Source organism: Lonchura striata, chromosome 7 (assembly GCF_046129695.1).
Source record: "Lonchura striata isolate bLonStr1 chromosome 7, bLonStr1.mat, whole genome shotgun sequence".
Classification (NCBI taxonomy): Eukaryota; Metazoa; Chordata; class Aves; order Passeriformes; family Estrildidae; genus Lonchura; species Lonchura striata.
The window spans coordinates 16,336,311-16,360,518 of NC_134609.1; the positions used below are offsets into that span (position 1 = coordinate 16,336,311).

A 24,208-nucleotide genomic window follows, 5' to 3' on the forward strand; every position below is an offset into this window, starting at 1 on the left:
TGTCAAGATTCTTAATTTCCCTGTATTATTTAGTATTTTATTTTGTCATAGAGAGGAAGGAAAAGGAAACTGAATGAAAGCCAGAGGAAATGGAAGGATAAGAGACTAGGAGAAGAAGTAGAACTAGAAAGCAGATGGTAAACTAAATGGATAGACGAGTTGGTTAAATTCAGAGAAAAGGAAAGAAAAGTATTTTCGCTTCAGCAACAAGGGTAACTGCAGTGTGTACACTGGAAGGAACTGTAATAACTAGTTTTGGCACTAACAGCAGGGTATCAGGGGACATGCCTGTGCTGTGTACTCTCTTCTGGGGTACAACACATGGCAGATTTAAATAGTTCAAATTAACTGTGCTGGGTACTGAGAACTGTCAAGTCAGAGCAGCATGGATGCACTGTGGTCTTCTTTATCCTGCCAAGCCTGCTTTGTCTGTGGTGTGGTGAATAGGGAATAGTCTGTTCAGTTTTTTGTAACAGGCTTATTACCAAAGTGCTTCAACACTTAGTATCATAATGGAGTTTATAATTTTCATGCTTACTACTCATGAGCTGGACCTTAAAATTGGATGCTACTTTTCCAGTCTGTTCCTTCTAGTAACACTATTGTTTGTGTGTAATACAGATTCAAAAATAAAAATTTTGGAGTATAATGTTTTTAGCTTTTGTTTAATTCTTAGCTTTATATGTTAAAAAATTAATTCCTTAGTTATTTCTATGATAAATCTGTTTAGGAGGTGGTTGAGATAAGCTTTAATGCATGTTGTTTCTCAAGCTAAAATGAGTTAGCTTTGACAGGATTTATTATTTAACAGAAAAGTGCAACTCATTATTCAAAAGCTTTTGTTATTTGAACACTAAAAATACTTAAAATGCTAGTATCCATTTAATGTGAAATGTATTTTTTCCCTCTGAAAGGCTGGATAACACCTTAGAGGAAATTATATTTAAGTTGGTGCCTGGACTTCGAGAACGTAAGTTTCTCATTTGGTTTGGGAGCTGCTTGGGTTGGTGGAGGGAATATGGCTTTTTCTAATTATATACCTGGTATTGATTTAAAAATTCACATTACTGTTCTTTGATGTTAACTAGAGGAACTGCAGCGAGAGATCGAATTTTGGAAGAAAAACAAACCTCAAGAAAATGGACAAGGTGATGATTTTTTCCCCCCTCTCTCATCTCTGTGTTAAGTAACACTGCTTCTTCACGGACACAAGTACATTTTGTTTTTCCTGAATTCAGAGATACTACAGAAAATTGTAGCAAATCTGTGCAAATGTATGGGCCTTCACATACTACTGCTTGTCTATCAACCAGCTGGTTAACAAACTCTAGCTTTTTTATACTTTTATTTGCATTATTACCCTAGGCTCTCAATTGCAACGCTCTTAAAATTGTCCAGCTGAATTATTAATTTTTTAATAGAGCAAGACACAGAATTTTTTTACGGAGTTTTTACAAATTACTTTCTCTTACCAAATTTGACCATCTGTTAAGTAGGAGGTTGTCAAGAATTAGTTATGACAAGTAGTGAAACAGTTTTCCACACATGCTAAATAATTATTTTCTATAGATTCCACAATGCTTTTTTGTTTGTTTCTTTCTTTTTGGTTGTTTTTTTTTTTGTGTGTGTGTTTTTTTTTTTGTTGTTGGTTGGGTTTTTTTTGCTTTGTTTTACTTCATTTTTCTGTAGTTCACCCATGAACTTTGAAACTCAGTTTTGAGGTGCTAAGCAAGGCCTACATCCAGCTGGTTTTGTGCCCCTTTAATTTGGCATCAAGTTAATACCATAGCTATTTCATTTGATTTTAAGTAACTTTTTAAAGACTCTGCTAAGTTAAAAAATACCTATTTTCAGTAAAGGGTAACTGTCAAGTAAATATCTTACAATATTCTTCTGCGTTCATTTCTTTATAATGTCTTATTTTCAACTTCATATCATTTAATTTTCTTTCTCACAAGTTTTGTTGATTTGCATTTTGGCATACATTGTAAGGGTCAATGTTATTCTCTCTATTATATAAATAAATTATGAACTGCAGAACTATTTAAATGAAATTATATTAATTTGCTACAGTACAGTATGTAGTGTGTACCTGTTCAGTTTTTAAAATACTTCGAAAATATTTTTGTGAGATACAGACATTTCTTGACTGTTTAGAAAATGGTCTTCTGCTATATACATAGAAAGAATCAACAGATAATTTGCAAATTTGTAGAATGTGACTTACTTTTGAACAACTTACTCTTCTAGTTCTTACCTTCCTCTCCTAATTTAATGATAAACCCAATGGAGATGAGTTAGTAAGTGCAGTGCAGGCTTGGATTGTTTTTTTGTGAATGAGAGGAAGGCTCTAACTCACAAATTATCCTTTTGAGTAGCTACAGATGTATCCAACTCCATTAGAGACTGTAGCCTGGGGCTATGGAACTTTGTCTCTACCAAGTATTTTTAAGTCATGACAACTCATTGTTACAAATTATGAGCACTTAAGCTATTTTCTGCCACAAACAAGCATTTAGAATCTTCCCTGGGAAGAAATTATTTGCTGAGGATAATTTCATTTAGAAGAGACTGTTTCAGTTGTCACTACCATGCCCTGCAATCTGATTGTCACTGTAGTTTAAGAGTCTGTCACTTACATGCTGTGCCACAGGTTGCAGCACAGTTCGTAACCTAAGCATCTAAGAGCTCTAAAAATATCCCAGGTCTTAAAATTTTCACATATCAGAAGGAAAACCCCAAAAATAAAGCATATCTCTGGCATTGGTGACTCCTGTAGGAGAGTGGTTACCAGAAAGAATTGATGAATGATAAAATACCATGGTACAGAGAAAAAATATTCATTGGTACTGTCCAGCCTGAAGTGAACAAATGCTTGTGACAAGTGGACTGCACCTTCTTGATTGGAAGAGTTTGCTTCCTGGACTTTTAGGAAAAAAAAATTTGTAGTTTGATACTGTAAATTCTACTCATAGGAGGATGATAGCCAATAGCTAATAGGGACTTGGGAATAAATCTTTCATAATTATTGAAAACTTTAAAGATGTAAGAGAGAAAAGTAATGAATATAGCTTAAAACTCGTCTTGAATATGTAAACTGAACAAGGCAACTAATTACTGTGTCAAGAAACTTAGTCATGGCGTTGTGTTTATTAACGTTTACATTCCATTTTTTCATCTGAACTCTTCTAAATTCCTTTAGAATGGTAAGTGTATGAAAGCAGCAGAACTTGATCTGAAAGTTTTTTTAAAAACATGAAAGCAGCTTATTCAAGTTAATTGTGACAATGTTTTATTTCAATAGAGAGCAGCCTTTGTTTTAAATCAAAATAAGTAAGTTGGGGATACAAAAAAAAACCCCAAATGTATACAATAAGATTATTTTATACTGTATTCTAAATTTGTAAAACTTACTCCATTTTATGGTTATTATTTATATACATTGCAGCCTTATCTAGATGTCTTGCTAGTCTTAGCATGTGAATGCTCAATTTTGCTAAATCTTTCTAAACTACACAAGATTGTACTTTTCCAAAGAGTTATAATTTTAAACTGGGAGCCAATAGAACATGTTAACAGCAGAGCGAAAGAGGACAACATTTTGTATGTGATTATGTAGTTTGTATAAACTCTGCTAAAAAATACACAGACCTTTCCTCTTTTCTTACACTTTCTCTTTTTAAAAGGGAGTAAGTAAGTATATGGCTATTTAGTTGTAAAATACTTCTGGAGAGATACACCTGGAATTCTTACAGTGACCTATTTAGATTTGGTCAAAATCTAAGGTTTAACTTACCTTGTGATTACATTACAGGAACTTTTCTTCACTGGATTATTGTGACAGATAATATGAGTTGATTAGCCATGTTATTTTAATATATAAGTGTTGGGATTAGTCATTCTATTATTTATTTTAAAACATTATTTTTGTCACTGAACTGTCACACTGTATGGTAGGTTTGCATGTCTTCGTGATCATGATGCATGCACAGTTGCAGGGTTTTAATTATTGGACGTATCAGAAGTAGACAGCCATACCTAGTATAGTCCATCAACTAATTATTTTCTGTTCCATAGAAATCTGTTGTTTGCATATTGCATTAAAATTTCAGTAGTAAAACTTTGTTTCCAGAAGTCCTAAGTTGTTCAGTTTAAGAATACACTGAATTAAAATTGTGTAAAGTTAATGTGAAAAAAAAGTATCGCTTATAAAGATGCCTTATTTCCTTAAATATGTGATTTTTAAATTACTTTATACTTAAATAATATGATCTTCATATTTTACAGATGAAAGTCCAAAAACTGATAAACCCAAAGTAGACGAGGAGTGTGATGAAAATGAAGAAGATAAAGACTATCACAGGAGTGACCCACAGATTGCAATCTGCCTCGACTGTTTACGCAACAATGGACAGTCAGGAGATAATGTCGTCAAAGTGAGTAGCAAACAGGCTGTGCTGAAGGTATTGATGACACATTAGTTTCTTACAGGAACAAAATCATTTTATAACCATTAAAAATAAACCTGAATGTAGTGACCTGTTCCCATTTCCATGCTTATGTAGTATTTTCCTTTGAGACATTTCAGTGCATCTTTGGAATGTTGTGAAAAATACAGTTCTATACAGAAAGCCACCTGTGGCAGTGGAAGTTTTGTTTGTGTGTGGATTATAGTTTTGTAATCTACAGCTTTTATGGTATATAACTGCATTACACAATGGACTACAGCACACCACAGAGGTATTGATAAAGTAAGCTATAGGTGAGCTGCCTCATACCTTCAGAATTACTGTCTTAACATGCTAGAATGAACCTGCTTATCAAATATGTGGTGCCCTGAATGACTGAGATTCAGATCTTCTGAGCTGTAAACCTGATTCTGACCCTGATGTGTTGTCTGTGGCCTTGAGGAGATCACTTCAGTCTGCAAAATGTGTGGAACAATACTTACCAATTGCTGTTTTAAGGATTAGGGAATATTTGGTTTCTATTCCTGAAGAGGATTACCTAAAATACTGAGTCTAGAAGAAAGTCTTTAGAAATCACTTTAGATTTTAATAATGTTGTATTAAATTGCAAAAAGAAGAATAAAAGGGAAAATATATTTAAGAACTTTTCTGATAAAACTACTTGTATTTTCTGTGTGTTATGTTACACATATGACTTTGGAGATTCTTAACACTTCTAAGAAATGCAAGATTTATTTGACCCCCAGTGTTATTAACACAAACATATTGATTATTTAAGTTCTTCTGGGGGTTTTGATGGGTTTGGTGGTAACTGGGTTTTGGTTTTTTCTTTCCTCCCTTCTGTATATTTTAGAAATATCTTTAGGACCAGAGATGGGTCAAATGAACTTGTTTATCATCTTTTAAATTTTGAAATCCAGTGAACAAAAACAAATCTATGGTGTCATTATGAATTAGAAGAGAATGCAGTAAACTGGATTACTGGTTGAAAAAGTTATCAGTTACAGCTGCTCTTGCACTAAAGATTGCTCACATTTTCCAGAATTTCTAACATGCTTTTTCTGATTTGTTGCTGCTGCTTTAGGGTTTAATGAAGAAATTTATCCGCTGTTCTACTCGAGTGACTGTGGGAACTATCAAAAAGTTTCTCAGCTTAAAATTAAAACTTCCAAGTTCCTATGAGGTACATTTGAAAGAAAGATGTTTGTATTTTTATTTCCCTGCAACATAATACATTTCTATGAAATTTAATCATGTTTGAACCTGCTTTCCCTCTTTCCAGGGATCCAGGAATTTAGACTGAAACACAGACTATTTCTTCAGCCTGTTGTCCTACAGGAGCCAAAGGCTCCATGCAGGGCAGGCTGTCTTTAGCCCCAGCAGCAGCCTCTCAGCTTTGGTCAGGGGAGGGCTGAGTTAGGTTTCGTGCACAGGTTATAACTGTGCACAGGAGTTTGTCACGGTGTCATGACATGCTGACCAACTTATTTGGTGTCAGTTGGCTTTTAATCTGTCTGGTACCTTAATAGTTTGTGTTACAAAGAATTTGCTTACTTCAAAATTTTTATCTGTCTAAAACCCAGAAATCATTATAGCTCTAATAATGAAACTACTGTCAAATATTTGCAGTGGTGAGCAGCAGTAATATGCTATAATACAGTTTAAAGTAGACATTTTTCACACTGAGATCATTGTTTTTCACTGTCTTTTGCTTTCAGTTAAGGAATAACTGTATACTTTCAAGTGCATTTTTCTTGTAATTTACAGTTATTTTTAAACTAATTTTTAAAAGTTTCTTTACAATCCATTTTTTAAATGAAAACTACTGTACTTGGTTTATATCTATGGGTTTGAAAGGCATAACAAGGTGGCCTTCAAAATACAGCACAAGGCTTTCTCTTCAAATAGATACTGTGTAGTGTAGCTAAATATAGGGAATTATTGTCTACTGGTGATTTCATACCTCGGTAGCAGACTTCCTTCTGTCCACACTTCAAATAAAAAGACAAAAGTGAAAAAATATCAGCTGAATACCAGTGTACAAAATAACATACTGTCAGCATGCTGTATTCATCCAGATTTGATATACATGTCTGATAGAATTGTTGTATAATAATAGGAGTGGAGGGATTAACTCTGGAGATTCACTTAGCAGTTTATTTAGACATTAAAATTCTGCATCCCTTTGTCTTACTGTTTGTTCTGTTATATTTTAAGCTGGATGTACTATGCAACGGAGAAATCATGGGGAAGGATCATACTATGGAATTCATCTATATGACAAGATGGAGACTAAGAGGCGAAAACGTAAATGCTGTTACATTATTGATAAATGATATTTTGGTATATTTATTATAGAGACTATACATCCTTTCACACCTTAGGCCTGAATAGAATCTATGACCCTTCAAAAAAAACCTATTTAAAAATGCCTTCTGCATGTTTTCTGAATTTCTTATGTAAAACCCTATGGGTGAAACCCTTCAGCACGTATATTGTGTGGATTCTGAAACTTCAAAATAGTGGATGTATGATGTGTACATGCAAGTTCTGCTCACAGTTTTAAGTCAAGTAACTGAAAACCCAAGCCCTTGTTCTTTTTCAGCAAATTTGCTTTTGGTGACCTTTTGAGTTACAATAGTTGGGGAGTCTGCATCCAACAGTTCTTCAGTAAGAACCTGTTTTATTCAGTCAATAAACTGAAAGTGGCACTGAAAAATTACTAGTGAAATATTTTTATTTTTAGTGAAATTGTTTTATTACTGCTTCTGTTAATACTACATCTATTCTTTTTGGATATGCTGTATAATAATAACATCCAGATAACAGCCAGATGGGTTTTCCTTGCTGCAAGTGTATCTTTTAGAATTGCAGTATTTAACTTTTTTTAAGACTTTTTTTTCAGGAATGATATTCAGTTTGGTTTAGTATTGCCTTGTATATTTTATTTTTTTTTATTGTAAGTCATATCCCCTTTTCTTCTCTTTCTTTTATGCATCTGTTTGTGTGTGCTTGTTGATTGGTCTTCACTCTTTATTGCTTTGTAGTACATGCAAGTTTGTCTATCACTACTAGTGGAAGCTAAACTGGAGTGCAGCTAAGGTTAAGCATTTAACATACCTTAATGTACCGACCTGAAGAAAATTCTACATTTCTTCTTTTTTTTTTTTTTTGTTTTTTTGTTTTTTTGTTTTAAGCTTCCTAGTGCTTAGAATGAAAAGTGCTGGGGCATGGGCAGAGAAGACAGATTACACAGAATTAACACACTGTAGAGTTAAAAATTCAAAAGTTTCCTAAAGTTTTACCTTAATCTGAAGTTGGAGGGGGAAGAATAGATTTTGACAGGAATTAGGGATGTCAATGTATATAGGCAAGTATTGATAAATTTGAAAGTAATATTGCACTGAAATCTAGTGATTGCTGAAACCCCCAAGGGAGATTTAACTAGAATTTTTCCAATACTGCCTTGGAACCAGTCTGTTTCTTAGCATTGAGTGTCCTATTAGGAAATGTTGAGGCAACAATTTCAGTGATAGTGGAGTTTTTTCATGACATTTCATCCTGCAGCCCTTGCCTACAAATTGACTTTTTTTTTTTGGCAGCTGCATGAAATTGGAGGCAACAGTAAACTATGATCTTGATGAAAAAAATTTGCACTAAAATTTTTCAAAACTATCAGAACTGTAGTTCTTAACATTTAGTGAATGCAAGAGTTCACAACTCCTGGTTAAGATTGTAAATGTATTTATATACATGCAGCATAGCCAGGTATGTGTTCATCTTCTCTTTCATGTTGTTTTAAATAACTCCCCTGAAGTCAAAGATGATTAAAACCTCTAAAAATTTCATTTTGCTGGTAATAAATCCAGTAATATCTAGGCTTCTGTGATTTTGTTTTCCTCGGTGAAGTTGCGATGGTAATTAATTAACCATCTCTTCTTCTGAATGGAGATCAAGTGAATCCATTATCTTCATCTCTGGTACTATTGACCAGGAGCTTTTACTGCATAGCTGTGGACCTTACATGAGATAGACAAGAAAAGGGAAAAATATCCATTTATTCATTAAACAAGTCTTTCCTGGTTTTAAATAATTAAATTGATTGTAGCCTTAACATTTAAATTTTTTTAAATCAGTAAATGGTAAATGTGTATGTCCAGCTGTGGATGCCTCTTATCTGATCAGAAAATCATCTCCTTCGCAGTTTCGGTGTCAGAACTGCTCATCTTCGCAAGTCTGCTCACAGGATGGCACTTTCTATCAGGTAAGAGGCACTCACGACTGTACATATTACAGTCATTAAGGTCCCATCAGCACCTCCATTGTAATTCAGCTTGTGGAGCTTTTTAAATTCCTCACTATAAAGTGCTAAAACTCTATGATTGAGGTCTGAGCACTTTCATTCCTGCAGCACAAACTTTATTCAAAGGATTTAGGAGTTTGTCTTACTTTGCCTTGGGCCAGTTTTTGTTTGTGGTTTTTCTAAGAGGTATCATTCTATATAGGTTGATATCCATATCAACCTCAAAGGATTATCTACCTCTTGCTATCTCATTCCTCAAACTAACCAGCGTTGGGTAGTCACTGGCAAGGGATCAAAAATGAAGAGAGTGAATTAAGAGACTACACTGGTTTATGGGAATTCATATCTCCTTTTTGATGGAGTAAAAAAAAGTTAGATTTTTCTAAACTCTGTTCCTTTCACATTTTTAAAATTAGAACTCAAATAATCTCTAGAAGCAAAACCTCCAGAACCTGCAAACTGAAGCTGATTTTTAAGTTTCAATGACCAGTCTGGTTCCCAACACTATTTGAAACAGTATTTCAGTTTCTTCATTGAGAATTTTGATTTGAACTGAGTTCTAAAAGTTACTTTGCAACTTTGGAATACTATTTTTGTCTTGAGTAAAAAATTGGAGCTAGTGGTAGAGGATCACTCCCCACTAGTGATGGAACTGAACTACTGCACTCATGCCTCCTTCAATAATTAGAATTGTCCCAGCATAATTTTAGTGTGGTGATTGCTCTGTCTCTGCCTGTGTGCATTTCCAATTAGATCTGCACACTTTTACAGACAATTTATATACTCAAAGTCAAAATGTAAAAGAGCATTTAAATGAAATGGTAGTCATGTCCAGTGCAAAGAGAAAACTGATTATAATCAGAGACCAAGTAATTTATGATACCACACATACATATTTGTTAATTGCACATGCACATGGTGCTTCCTGTCTTCTCTCCTAAATACTACTGATACTGTTAATACCTCTGGGTTTACCTTGTGATTTCTCTGAACTCTAGTTTGTAAATCCCCTGCAAGTGTGATCACATTTATTTCTGGTGATATTTCACTATCATGGCATGGAAAGTTTATTAACTCTGTAGGCGTCTGGAGCTATATCTTTTTCTTTCTTCATCTCTGTTGCATTTGAAGGATGAAGCAAAATGTTTCTGGTTTTAATTATAGCTTCTGTAATAATTCTTTGTATTTCCAAATCTGGAATTTAAAAAAAACTTATATTAGCTTTGTTTCTCTGTTGTATGGCAGAGAGGTATTTAAGGCCATACAGCTGCTGAGACAATGAGATTTGCCAGTCTTTTTATGCTATAGAAAATATCCAGTATGCTAATGAAGTTAAGAGGAAAACTTGAGACAAATGAAATGCTGACAAACTGAAAAATAAGATGTTGAGTAAAATATAACAGTTGGAGCAACAAGTGCCTAGATACTCTACAGCCCTTTTGGGAAACCCATCCACTCTTGTCTTCTATTCCACAAGTTCTGTCCAATTTAGGGATTCAAGAAGCTGATTTCCTTTTTTTGGTTGGTTGGTTTTTTTCAGTTGGAATCAATAAAAACTTATCACTAGATTTGAGATTAAGGAGTTTGGATCTGGGGAGAAGGTCATCTCTCAGAAAACTAGCTGACAACAATTTTACTTTTTTTTATAGTTTACCTATGGAACCCCTGTATATAAATTTCCAAGTACATTGCCAGTAAATATACTTTGATTTGGAAAGTATAAAATGTCAAGATTGTTTTTTATCAAATGCAGCAACACAGAAATAAGGCTTGTTTGAGTACTCACAACTATAAATGTAATAAAACATAAATATTGAAATATATAAAAGCAGATACAGGAACTGTATATCAGTGACAAATAGTTAATAGATTTGAAGTACAGGGGTGAATTTAACTGTTGAAATGTATGGAATTATTTCATATAAATTGTCATATACATCTGTCTTAAGAGATAAGGACTGGCTATTCTTAAGGTAGTTTTTAATTGCATTTTCTTTGTATTGTTTATGAATCACGTCTTCATGCTTTCTTGTCTGTTTTTGTTGTTGTTTTTCCCTTGCTTGTTTTCAGTCTTACCCTATGGTACTTCAATATCGACCTAGAATTGACTTCGGTTAGACCAAAGGGCCAGATCCCACTGAGATGAATCCTGCACTATTTGTTTACCCATCGACAGATTGCACAATGAATGGATGTGCCTGGATTGAGGGGACACAGCCAGAATTTCAGCATGCAAATAAGGACATTGTCTTTCTTAAAATTGTCAGTTGCATCTCTGTTGTTTCTATTAGGGCAAGCCAAGTGCCATTCTGCTACTGAAATGTGCATAAGATATTTGTGTACCTTAAGAGTGTGCTGCAAATCATAGCCAAAATCATGAAGTGTACAGTCAAGACTCAAAACCTATGGAATATTTTTGCTTGCGTGTTAGAAAATTTTTCTGGTCCTAATATTGATTACACTAGCAAAATGACAGAGTGCTCATTCATGTGGTGTTGCAGTTTCACACACTTGCTATTTTATTGAATATTGTTGTTTAAATCATAGAGTACTGTAAAAATAACTAAGGATTATACCTTGACAATATTTTGTATAGAAAATATATTTAGAAAAGTGGTGATTAGGCCACTACCTTTTCCTTGATAAGGTTCTCATGGGTCCAGGTATAGCTCACTCATGAGTGTGCAACAGTCCTTTTGCAGCGAATGAAGATTAATTACACTGAACAAGAGATGTAGAACATGATAATTCAAAATATTAATTTTAAATCTTAAAATTGCTAATATTGCTTGAAAGCATTGTAGCCTTTGTGATTGCACTTTCTGATAGTTTCCCTGAAGTTTGGAATTTGGGATGCTAGCTATTTTTGGAAAAATGGCTTCTGGTCAGATTACATTTCTTCTAATAAAGCCTCCATTAAATGAAGGTAAAATAATATAAATGTCTATGGAACAACTAAATTCTGCTACAAAATTATGACCAAGGCAAAATTTTTCATAATTATTACTTTTCATAATAAACATTTCTTTTTAAGATTAAGAATAGAGGTCTATAATATACTAAGACAAAAAGATATATATAGCTTTAATTACATGCTGTATCTCTTGTGACTATCTGGAGTTTAGAATTCATTACAGAAATTTTCACTAGCTAAAGTCATGTCATAAAACTATTTCCATAAAATTAGACACAATGCAATACTGAAGATTAGCAGTCTGACCAAAATATTTGTTCAGATCATCTTTTTTTTTCATAAGACCTGGTAGTGCTGGATAAAAAGTGATTGTTGCCTTAGGTATTACAAGCATAATAGTTCTAGTATGGGATGTTCCTTGGGGTTTTTGGTAATGTTGCAGGGAGCATAGCATTGTGTATGTTTTCTGTCTTCCGTTGTCTTTGCTTAAAAGTCAGTTGAGTTTTTCTGATCAGATTCTCTGGAGATACTTAGAGTTCAGTCATGTTACATAATTTCTACTTAGTACATGCCTGCTAGTGTTGTAGACAGCTATTTACTTTCTTTATGCCTTTTGCATACAGCAAAAAGGAACCAAATCAATTTTTCACAAGCTACTGTAGAGTGAACTGATCATTCTTAGATAGACAAAATGAAAATTCTTTCTTGGGATCAAATACAAAAGATAGATGTAAGGCTGTAATTCTTTTGTAAGTTTACATTCATGTACAGAAGTATGTTCTGTAGGAGAAGTAAGCATGCTGTGGATTAAGTCTGGGCCCTTTAATGTTGTTGGGCATTCTAACGTTGGTGACTCGAGAAATCACATGGAGTTGGGTTGAATCCTACCACTGCACGCCAAAGCCCATATGACATGCAGAAATCAAGATGCTGTCAATAGCAGTCTGTTAAGGACTCTGCCATTACAGGTCAAGGTTGCACATATTGTGCAGATGCCAGTGGAACTGGAGAAGGAAAACATCTAGGAAGAAGCCACTGCCCCTTCTGCAGTGTGCTGGCCAGCACAGGCACTGCTTTGTCCAGGAACAGGCAGGGGGGGACATGCTGTCTGCAGGGAGCAGACATCCTTTTGCCCATCCAGTCTGTGATGTGCTACTTGACAAAAAAAAAAAAAATGCTCCTTGTAGGGAGGGTCCTTCTCTGCAGAGTCTCTAGGGAAAAATAGATTTTTCTTGTATATAGAAGTCCACCTCATGGAGCAGCTTGGAAGAGCAGAGCCTGCTTTCTGATTGAAATCATTCTTCTCTTTAGTATATACAGTTGTTTTGTACAGTAGAAATAGGATACTATTTGTAAATATTTACATGCACATACCAATTACATCTTACAATTTTTATATATTTCATGTGTTTTTATACCAGAATTTTCACTGTAAATTTGCTTGACATAAAACACCTGTTTCAATTTATCACAAAACTAATGCTAGGATGCTTAAGCATAATTTCTGCTTGGTTCACAACACAATTTTTTTATCAACAATTGTGTTCGCTCTTTTGAAAAAACAGACTTGTTTTAAAAAGACAGGAACATACAAGTTTTAATCCATCCATCTAACAGGACCCTTGGAATAGCACTATTTTGCCTTGGCTTTGGAATGGCAACTAACTGAAGCTTTCTTTGACTGTTTGATAACTTCCTGTATTCATAATTCATGGATTTTCTCAATCAGAGGTAGACATTGGTTTTGATTCCTGGTATTTTCTTGATGAAAGTTAAAGCTAGATTACAGAAGGCAGATCTTCATTTTAAGCATGGAAAATACTGACAGATCTGAACTGACGTTCCCAGCTGCCAATGGCAGCATTAAATGCATATGAACTAACCACCTACACTTTCTGCATTTCTGATTTGATGGCATGGTGCCTGAGTGCTGCTATAGTTTAATCATTTTTGTAAAAGTAAAGTGCCAGTGAAATACATTTCTTAACTGGGCAGCTTAACACAGGCACTGCCTTCTTTACAGGAAATTTTTACTCATATAGTACATATGTGCCATGTCTCTACAGATATACATATTTAATTAATTTGTGCCAATTAAGAGTATCTGAGCACCATAGGAATATGAGAATGCGTGTGCAGATAGATTCCTGTGTGCCAAAGATGGGGTGAAGTGAAATGAGTACCTAGGCATTCCCTTCAGACTGCACCATATGCCGTGCTAGAACTGATGCCTGGATAAAGTCACACTTTCTGAGCATTTCCATGACAAGGTGTCACCACTGCATCCGTGTAAAAACATAGGAATACAAAATAAATGTTGCTGCCACTGTGTTTCTATGACTTTTCCATATTAGCAGTATCTAACTGCAGAGGGACCTAAAAAAAATCTGCACTACTACCTAACCTTGCTGTCCCTTATTTAGCACATTTGGTGCTGCTTGGATTTTTTTCCCTAGAAGTGAAAACCTCATTAATGAAAATCATAAACAACTTTTTGTTAGGCATAGCTGGTTGCTTCTTTTAGCTAGTAACAAGCTGTAAGCTAGAATTTAGAAACAAGATCCTGTAATATGTCAAACAATATGGAATTAGATGATTAATCAAGAAATGTATTTTCCATTATGCATTACTACGCTCTTGGTAGCTAAGGGCCTAGTCCTGTGAAGGAATTTTTTTAATGAAATACCAAAAAAGATTGCCACAATAACTGAAGTGACTCATCACTATAGTTGGTATTGTTCACTTTGGGGGGATTTGGGTCCTAGGAGTCTGCAGTGCAAAAAGTATATTGTGCATATTCAACTAGCTTGCAGTTATGCAAAAAAAATTACACAAGTATTATCTTGACTTTACTGAAAATGTTACACAAAGTGAAGTGCCTGATTACTAATACAGAATACCTTTTAAGCCCATTGTTTTCATTTGACAGGATATTTGCTTCTGAATTTTATCTGTGGTCTTAATATTTTCAGCATGAATATATCATAAGCATACTGGAATGAGAAGCTTTCATGGGAAAAATGATAAAAAGAAATGTGTTCTTTTAGATAGTTTAAATTAAAACCAGCCTATCTCAGTAGAAATAATATTAAAATAAGTACTTCTGTGTTGAAAATACTCAATTTTCTGCATGAGGAACCCTTTACTTCTGGATATTGTTATTTTTTTCTCCATAGGTTTCAGCAGCTTGACTTGACTTCTCTGCTCTTTTCACAAACAGTTGTAGTGTATCTGCAAGAGAAAAGAGACTGATACCATCCCATTCCATTCAGATATAAGCTAGCCTCTTACTGCAGACAAAATAGTGGTCCAGAGTTCCATCTCATCTCTCCCATGAATAACTGGTGTACATGACTTAGTGAGAGAAGTAAACAATTTTTTTTCTCTGCTGTTTTTAAAGAAATAGGCCATAGCTTAGTCCTTTAATTGAATTAATTACTGAGTTGTATTGTTAGGGGTTTTTTTTACATTTTTATATAACTAAAGACAAAAGGTATTTATTCACTCCCCAGAAAAAAATCATTCTTGAGAGGACTTGCAGAAAAAAGCATAGCATCCAGCTTGGCCCGATCCTGTGTCTGGTAGAAATACTAGAGAACAGTAGCTGTTCCAAACCAGTCTTAAGTCTCAAAATAAATAGATTGAGCCTTCTTTAAAGAGGGGCTACTTAATAAACACACACATACATACATATATATATGTTTCTGTTCCGGGTTAAGTATAGGTGGCCCGTCCACCTAAGTCCAAATCAGAATTTAAAGCCCAAATATGGGCAGGACGCGGTATGAAAGATGAACCCCTCCCACCCTAAACCGATTCCACTGTCCAGCAAAACCCGCAGGGAAGGGGCTCAAGGGGGTACAAACATTCTAGCTTTGCTAACAAACATAACTTTGGCTTCCTCGACCCTTAGATCTAAAAGGTCGGTTTGGGTGGCTATCGAGACAAATCGCAAAGCTAGGGATTGCACCATCCCAAATGCCAATCCAGTAAATGGAGGGTTCACCAAGTTAGCAGTTGGCCCTCTCCAATCTGCTAACTGTATCCAACTTAGCCCGTGGATAGGGCTTTGGGCAACAGACACACCTGGTACCAAATTTTCTTTTCAGCAAATCGCGAAACTACCGTTGGGTGGCGAGTCCAACGATAGGGAGGGCTCATGGACGCCCTCACTCACACTGGGGGAGAAGTCGACTTTGTTACCACAAGGGTATCCAGCGGGGCCACGAGGAGGCGCGACTTCCCCAGCTTCGCCCAGTTAGTAACTATGATCTCGTCTTAAGAGAGTCATAGTTACTCCCGCCATACTGGTTAATAACATTCACTGATCAAACTCAGTTTTGTCCTGGAAATGTGCAAAGGCAATTAAGACTTGTATCCTTTTCCAAGAGTTTGGTCCAGTTTCTTCACTTAATCTGGCAGGTTGAAGGCATCTCTTTGCTCCCTACTATCTATCATGCTGCATATCCTCCTCTCATATTACTTCATGCTTTGTTGACTTATTCTTTTTTTCAGTTAAAATGTCTAAGCAGGCACCTTCTCTCCAGTAATTAATTTGAGGTTCTTACACATCTTTTGGCCATTGCCATACCCATTTCCTACCCAAAAGTCAAAACATGAAGGATTTGTAAAGGTGAAATTGCACATGAGGTGTCCACTCACAGGTTTCCTTTATCAGGCAACTCTCATGGATTTCAGCAAAGTTGTGACAGCTCTGCAGTTTCAGTTCTTTATAGTCAATTTGAGCAAGGTCATGCTTCTATACAGGTTTCAGCCGAAAACACCTCTTTGAGGAGCAATTGTAGCCTACTGGAGTGTGTTCCAGGATGGGTTCCAAGACACGAGGGGATTGATTCCCCTGAAGGAAATGTGAAAACTTCCAACTGCACATTTACCTCTAATTTTGTCACATAGGGGTTGTTGTCTGACCTTCAGACCTCAGCTGAAACATCACTTGCAGGAATGTCCTTCAAAAGATGATCTTGAAATGTTTAAATATTTTTCTTCCTAAAGCAATCTACATATTGATCTTATCTACCTTCTGTCTACACTGTCTGTAGGTCAGATTAAAACCTTAGGTTCCAGAATAGGAAATTAATTAATTAATTCCCAACAGATTCTTCCACCCAAGGTATGTGCCATAAATCTTTTGCATTTGGGTAGCTTTCCCCTACAGCTGAGTAAGGATGTTGTTTCATTCTCTAGTAAGCAATTTAGGTCTCTGTGGTCCTGGAGTGTGGCAGTGAAGCAGAGGAGCCTTGTACATGGGTAGAAAAGTTGAGACTATCTTTTGTATTTGGAGAAGGAGACAAAGTTCTGTAAGATCAGGATGGAGGAGAAATTCTGGAATGAAATATGTCTGTAAGTGGTAGTTTTTGCTGTTAAATTAATTTTAACCAAAGATAGGTATTAGTTTGACTTTGCTTGCTTTTCTGAACCATTAGGTCATTTTCTTTGAAGTAACTTTTATGTGTATTTTTAGCACATGCTTCTGACATGGCTGACAGTTGACAGGATAAGGTGAACAGAGCTAGTTACTGTGCATTTTCCTTTTTCCTCCTGACAGGATAAAGCAAAGAGTTGAGAGAAGGCTATTCTACAATATACATAATATGGTTTTGCTGCTAGTTGACATACTGAGTGTTTTATTACGAATGAAGTTGTAATGAAGATGGTTATTGTCAAAGTGCAAGGCACATATTTTATAATGGTATTCTACTCTTAAAATTCAGTTTTGTATTATATTGAGTGTGGTAGATATTGTTTCTGTTGTGTCCTGAATTTTGTTGTGGTAAAATGAAACATGCTCCATTCTTACTGAAAAAATATCACATACCTATTCATTTAAAATTAGTCTTTGTTGTCAGATACTTAGTTTGTTCCTAAAAACTAGGTTTTTTTAAAAATAAACTATTTTTATGGATAATCTGATTGCCTAATAGTTTTAAGGGACCTATTTAATACCAAAGGTAACACCACCCATAAATGAACTTGGAATATGACATTGACATTTTCCTGGAGTGCCTGAATGGTAGTTGTCTGTGTCACCAAGCTAAAGGGTTAGGCACACCTAGCAGTTTCCAAAACAAATTAGAAAAGGAAAGAAACAACAAGAATAGCATTGAGGTTTAGTCAACAGACATAGAGTAGCTCTGAGTCCTAGCTCATGTTCCTGAAGAAAAGCACAAAGGCTTGCATTTACTGATGTGTCTGCTATACCTGGCCTGTGAACTAACAAAAAACTGTGTGCTGTCAATCCTGTAAACCTTCCAAAGCACAAAATAGTCACCAAGCTACTTTTGGGGTTTCTAGTCATAGTTCAGTGATATTTTGGAGGGTGGAAAGGACAGGTTTGGAGGATAATGAGAAGATATTAGGTATGTTTTACAGATTTTTATAGCTATTTTTTTAGCAAATGGCATTGCTGTCCTTGATGTGAGACCATTGATTAGTAAGAAGTGATTATTTTACTTGTGCAGTATAAAACAAAAAAAATCCAAATTATCTTGATTTCCCTTTCCAGGATAGTGGCTAACTAAACTGGAAAGTAATAAGTCAATATAATTACATAGCTGGCTGGAAGATTTCCTTCTAAATACTTACTGATCATATTTTTTTCTGAAATAGAAGCTTCTTAGCACAAACATGAAGCAATGCATCATTTTTCCCTTATTGCAGACTTAACTATTGAAAGGAAAGTATTTTGCATTTTTTTAAATCAATGCAAAGCCTGAATTGTTGGATGTTCCAGGCTACTGAATAGATGATATAGAATTACTCTCAATGGATTTTTTGGGGGTGGGGGCCTAAGTGTCCTTATATAAGCTGTGATCCAAGTTAAAATAAAGGAGCCTATGGTGAGCAGTAATAATGTTCTAATGCTTCCTTGCATTTGATCAGTAGTTACCAGTTTTTAATAAAGCAGCCCTCACAGTACTTAGGAGCTCATAGAACATATTGTGATCTTAAGTTGCTAATTTGTTTTAAAATATAAAATGTTTTAAGCTTTTTGTCAAAAGTGATAACATCCTATTACAAATAAACCTTTTTGTGGTTGTAAAACTTAGCTTATAAATCATTCAAATTGAAGTGAAAAAAACACAGGTCATTGTTAATGACAGTCTATCCTACTCTTACGAATATTATGTATTTTTGTAAAGGAAAAGCACTTGTAGATATTTAATCTGTCCAATATCTATCTATGTTAATGTTTTGGAAAAAAAGAAGAAAACAAAATGCTGCTTAGAGAATCACTTACTTTTTTTTTTTTTTTGTGCTCAAATGCAATTTCTGTTGATTTATGGAATGTTTATTCTGTGTGAAGCTGTATAGTTAGTACAGCTGGGCTAAATGCATTTCTCACCTTAATCAGTTGTATCTATGATAATATATTCTGTCCAATCAGAAAGCAATTGCAAAACACAGGCTTGTGGTGCTGTTTTTCATCTTTGATATTAGCTTCATCCTGCCTTATAACTTTTCTACTTCATAATAAGTATAAAAAATGCTAACCATTTTTTGTGATGCATGTGTTTCAGTGGACATTTCAGGGTATATCTGGATGTTTAGTTAACTCTTACTATTCTTACTAACATTTTTATAAGATGACAGAATTTTACATACAGTATTTACAGCCCCCTGGATGAAAAAGTATGCAAGATTAGTCGAGTTTAATACTTAACTTCCTTCAAAGGAAACTGCTACTGGGTACATGCGTGGAACGTCAGTGCATCACTAAAGATTCTGGGAATCTGTGCTAATACTATTTTTAAAATTCAGAATCATTCAATTCTTGTAATATTTTGCAGCTATTTGAAACCCCACTTTCAACTGTATTTTGATTCATCATAATGCATTAACACAGTTTCAGGGAAGAAAAAATACAGTAAAGAATGTTATTAAAGTATAGTAAAGAGTGGTTACCATATTTGCTTGTGTACATATTAGTGTACAGTACAAAGTCTCTTTACTTGTTTCAGTGGGATTCTACAGGGATCTACTTCATGGGTCTGATGCTCAATTAAGTTCTTCAGCTTGACCTCAGTGGAGTGAATTCTATAATTACCCTTGTAGCTGAGATTTGAAATGAGCCAGGCTTCCTGCTTCCCCACTTAATTTCCTTTCATGGGTGACTAATATTATTTAAATTTACTCTTATTATATTAACCTTTTCATAAGTAAGTTTTGCAATAATGAGTGTGAACACTAGCAGTAGAATTCATTGGTAGGAACTCAACTGAGTAAATATTTGGGTCCTTGACAAATTGGGCAAGATTTTGACTCAGATAATGAACATTTGAAATGGCATTCTCTCATTTATGTCCATGCTTTGCAAAGATCTGCAGTTGATCAGGATTTGATGTGTTTTATTACATGAACATTGTCCATTTTTATAATTTTTGTTAAGAGCTAATTTCTGTAGTAATTCATTAGGGTCAACATCTCAGGGTCCACAAAGTAGCCGTTTAAAATCCATTTGATCTGAGTGCAGTACCAGTACTGCAGGCTTGTATCTTTTGAAGAACCAAATATGTTGTGTTTTGAAGTACTTTTAAAAAACACTGTAAAATTCACCCAGTTCTACCAAAGGAACATGAGGAGTTTTTTAGTATCGAATCTGAGTGTGGCCCTAGAAAAAATGAGACACTTATAACTGAGTCAGCACTAGTGATGAGTTTTCCATTTAGGGATGGGAAGTGCTGGTACTTGGGGTTTTTTGGCAAAACTTCGTGGTTGTGCCTCTTGATGTAGAGTTAAGGCTGCTCAAATCTGCATCAATATTTGTAGGCAAGATTTATTTTGAAACAACAGCTCATGCAAAGCCTGTGAATGGGCCTCTAAAACTTGTGTATAAATGTATCAGATATGTAATGATATTTCTAATAGTGAACTACCTGTATGGTTCAGTACTGGTGATGTTAAATTGCATGTTTCATGCTAATGTCAAGAAGGTTTACAGCACCTTTATAATGGTTGATAACAAATTACAATTTGGCCTGACTTGTATGCTGCAAGATGCCTCTAGCCCAGTTGGATTAATTTTATGAAAAATCTAGATGAGCAAGAAGTATAACTAATCTGCTTACTAGCACTGAATTGCTCCTTTCTCAAAGCAATAAATATATTCATGTTGTAACATCTGTTGTGCAGCCTACAATACGAGTTGTTTTGTTGCATTGTTTCTATATAATTTATTTTGTGCAATAAAAAAATCTCTGGTTTTATCTGACTCCTTTCTAGTTTGTAATAATATTTGAATTAAAACATTTGCTAGCTTTATATCTTAATCATGCAAGCATACTGTCAACTCACAGAAGCGTGTGTGGTAAACAGAATGCAGTAATATTATTCATTATAGAAAAACCAGAAGGTACTCACATGGCCTGACTTTATTCTAGTTAATATCAGAGTGCTACCATTAATTTTCATGGGTGCGGAGTTCTACCTAACATTAAAGTTGTCTGGAATTGGCACTCCATTTGTAAAATATAAACAGGTGGGTTACAGTGTGACTGTGTGCTTGAGGTTTTTTAAAAAAGAAAAAAAACAACAAAAACAATCCCATAGAGATTCTGCAAGGTTTTTTTAACCTAATTTCACTGCTTTTTGTTCTCTCCCTTTTTGATGTTTTTCAGAGTTAATATGGTTTCAGTAGTATTTATTATTCTGTGCACTTGCCTTTATTATGACATTGAGTTGTTTTAATTCTAAGGTAGTGTAAAATAAATGTGCATGCAAATTGGAAGGTAGAGGATATCCTTACAAGTGAGCCTTTGGTGTGAAGTAGCATTATGCACACTATATACTGAATTACTGCAAAGAAAAACAATGGAGAGAGCCCTGTTATTCCAGAGAACTTGTACCTTTTGTCTGAGATGCTCCTACAAAACCTGCAATGCCATCTCCGAGCTGTGGCTCAGATTTGGAAATTGCTGATTGAACTAAAATGATCTGAGACAAAGTACATTTTGTATCTTCTTGTAAAAGCCTTCTACATGTTAGCAGGAAAAAACAATTGCTTGTGAGCACAAAGTGTGACGTAGCACACTGGAATACATACATAGGATTAAATGGGATTTGTTAGTTGCATTACAATTGGCTGTCAACAGGCTGAGAGCAGCTGTGGCTGCTCTGTAATCTGTGCAGATGAAGTGGTGCAGCCTCAGTGCCTTCCTTTTGGACCTTTTTCACATGGAATATCTGACCTCCAGATTTGTCAAAGGTTATAAACTAATACTGTCCCTTCTCTAAAAGTGTTCCTGAGATTTAAGGTCACTCAAACTTTACATAATGTCATTACATTATTTATTAAACAGAAATTGAACTGTATATAAGTGCAAAATTCTGCTCCTAAATAGGGAACTTTTCCTCAAGCAAGATTTCCATTTAAAATGCAGTATTCTAAATAATTACTTTGTTTCAGGTAGCTAAAAAGAGAACCATTGTGACAAAAAAAAAAAACCCCGTACATAAGAATAGTAACAAATGCCTGGTAAATCACAAAGCTGGATTATGTTTTATAGAAGGAGGAAGTTAGGTGGTATACAAACAGCTGTTTACATCAAGGGTGTAGCACATGAGTTTCCCTGTTGGAACTGTGACTCACATTGCTTTCTACCCTAATTATGTTTTCCTCTTTTATTCTAGAGGAGAATATGCAATGCAATGTCATTATAGGCAAGAGTAATGTTTTTCAGAAGAAAAGTGCTTTCATAATTTAGGTTTCATTAAAGCAACAGAAATTTGCTGGCAGTATGTAATATGAGCACCTTATTCCAGTGGCACACTTCCAGCATCTTCATTTGGAAAGAACACTGCTGCATTCACAATTCATAAAAGCACTGGCATCTATCCTATTAAACTCACACAGGAAAATAAAACATTCTTATATGCAAAAACACCCTATCTTTTCTAAACTATTTATAGGTAATGTTCTGTCCTTTCCTGTAGTACACAAATAATGACAGAAAGTGCACTTTTAGATATGGAAAATGATTACAAAAAGGAACTTAAGCTGTACTTAAAACCAATTTTGGAGACACTTTAAATGCCTTGAGTTTAATGCCATCCTTTTGCACATGTATGTGTCCCATTCCCCAAAGACTTCCAGTCCTACAGGCCACCTCTGTCCTAGTACATCTCTAGAACCAGCAGCACTTGTTACTAGCCAGTATTCCTCCTTTAATTTCTCTGTCCATGTCCTTCTCAATGTAATGTGATTTTGTTTTGACTAGTTTCTAAAATGTGTTTTATTCTCATGTTCCTCCCTACAACCTGCTAGAAGTGATACAAATGTAGAGTGCTCCATGTGCTCTTCATGTCCTTATGCTACACCCAACATCAGGAGTTCTAGACATCCTAAATAGTGAGCTCAGGAAAGTTCACTGCTGCTCCCGTGCTTTGCTAGTTTATGATGTTGGATTTGTAAAGCACCTTAGTACTCAAAAAGAACTCGTGGAGTGTATTTGATATTAACAGGGAAAGAGAAAGGGATATACTGCCAATAGGTAGCCCTTGGAAGCAAACAGCATCCAAAATAGAAGTTGTACTTCTCTGAGTCCTGCCCTCATCTCCAGTGTGGATTGCTTTATAATGCTAAACAGAAATTACACCGACTTCTTCCAGGTCCTCTCTCTTCCTCCAAGTGTTCAGCTCAGGTTGTTATTGTAGGCACACCGTTCGTGGTAACTGGGAGTGGGGCAGTGGCTGAGCCTCATCCCCATGGCACAGCTGTGAGCAGCACTGGCAGCAATGAGCCAGGGAGTGCCCAGGGCACTGAGCACCCACCACAGGGACAGAGAGCACACAGGGGCACTGCATCAACATGAGGGCTATGGAAGGCAGGGCTAAAGAACGAGAAGAGCTGGTGCTTGCAGCCTTCTGAAGTGACATTACTCTGTCTGGGCAGATACCTAAAGCCTTCTGATGGGGTATTATGTTAGTCTGAATGGGTTGAAGCCTTCTGAAATTGTGTGGTGATACTCTGTAGGTCGTGGACATCTCAGCTGTGACAGTTACTCTCTGATAATCAAAATCCCTGGAACAAGAGAAAAAAATGGCATGGGTCTGTACTGCTATATAGTTCTGTAACTTGCAGCAGTCAGCCTACCCCTCTTTCCGTATTCTGCTGATTGCCAGAATCTTTCTTCTTAGACTGAAAAGGTGCTTCCAGAGTACATTATAAATAAGCAAAAAAAAAATTTATTACAGGGCTTGAGGTAAGCAATATGCAACTTGGGTTTTAATCGTTATTTGGAAAAATTATAAAAGAGCTAATGCTGGCTAATACTTTGAGTGGATGAATGTGTATGTTCAGAGCATTACCCATGTAATTTAACTTTTTTTTAAGATTTATTCAGAGACATAAAAAAACAAATGTTTGCTAATCAAAATTTTTGTTCATATAAAAATAAATACATAAATTTTGCTAGTATAGCTTATTTCAAGAAGTGATACTCTGAAGGAAAAAATCTGTACTGTTGCTTTTGATGTAGGGCTGCTATAGTTTAATTTTCTATACTT

At 35.3% G+C, this 24,208-nt stretch overlaps 1 protein-coding gene across 7 annotated transcripts in view; it reads left to right on the plus strand.

The window, feature by feature from the left end:
* The window catches only part of PCGF5 (polycomb group ring finger 5), a 55,637-nt gene extending 44,509 nt beyond the window's left edge, over positions 1-11,128 (plus strand). For 6 of the 7 annotated variants that reach the window (XM_021539480.2, XM_021539472.2, XM_021539503.3 and 3 more), the window contains 7 exons: positions 915-970; positions 1,089-1,148; positions 4,288-4,436; positions 5,554-5,652; positions 6,687-6,776; positions 8,674-8,733; positions 10,843-11,128. In XM_021539480.2, the coding sequence (XP_021395155.1) occupies positions 915-970; positions 1,089-1,148; positions 4,288-4,436; positions 5,554-5,652; positions 6,687-6,776; positions 8,674-8,733; positions 10,843-10,890 (562 nt within the window). In that variant the 3' untranslated portion in view covers positions 10,891-11,128. The remainder of the gene's footprint in view (positions 1-914; positions 971-1,088; positions 1,149-4,287; positions 4,437-5,553; positions 5,653-6,686; positions 6,777-8,673; positions 8,734-10,842) is intronic. The other variant, XM_021539512.2, reaches the window with a different exon arrangement.
* Positions 11,129-24,208: the final 13,080 nt, after the last annotated feature.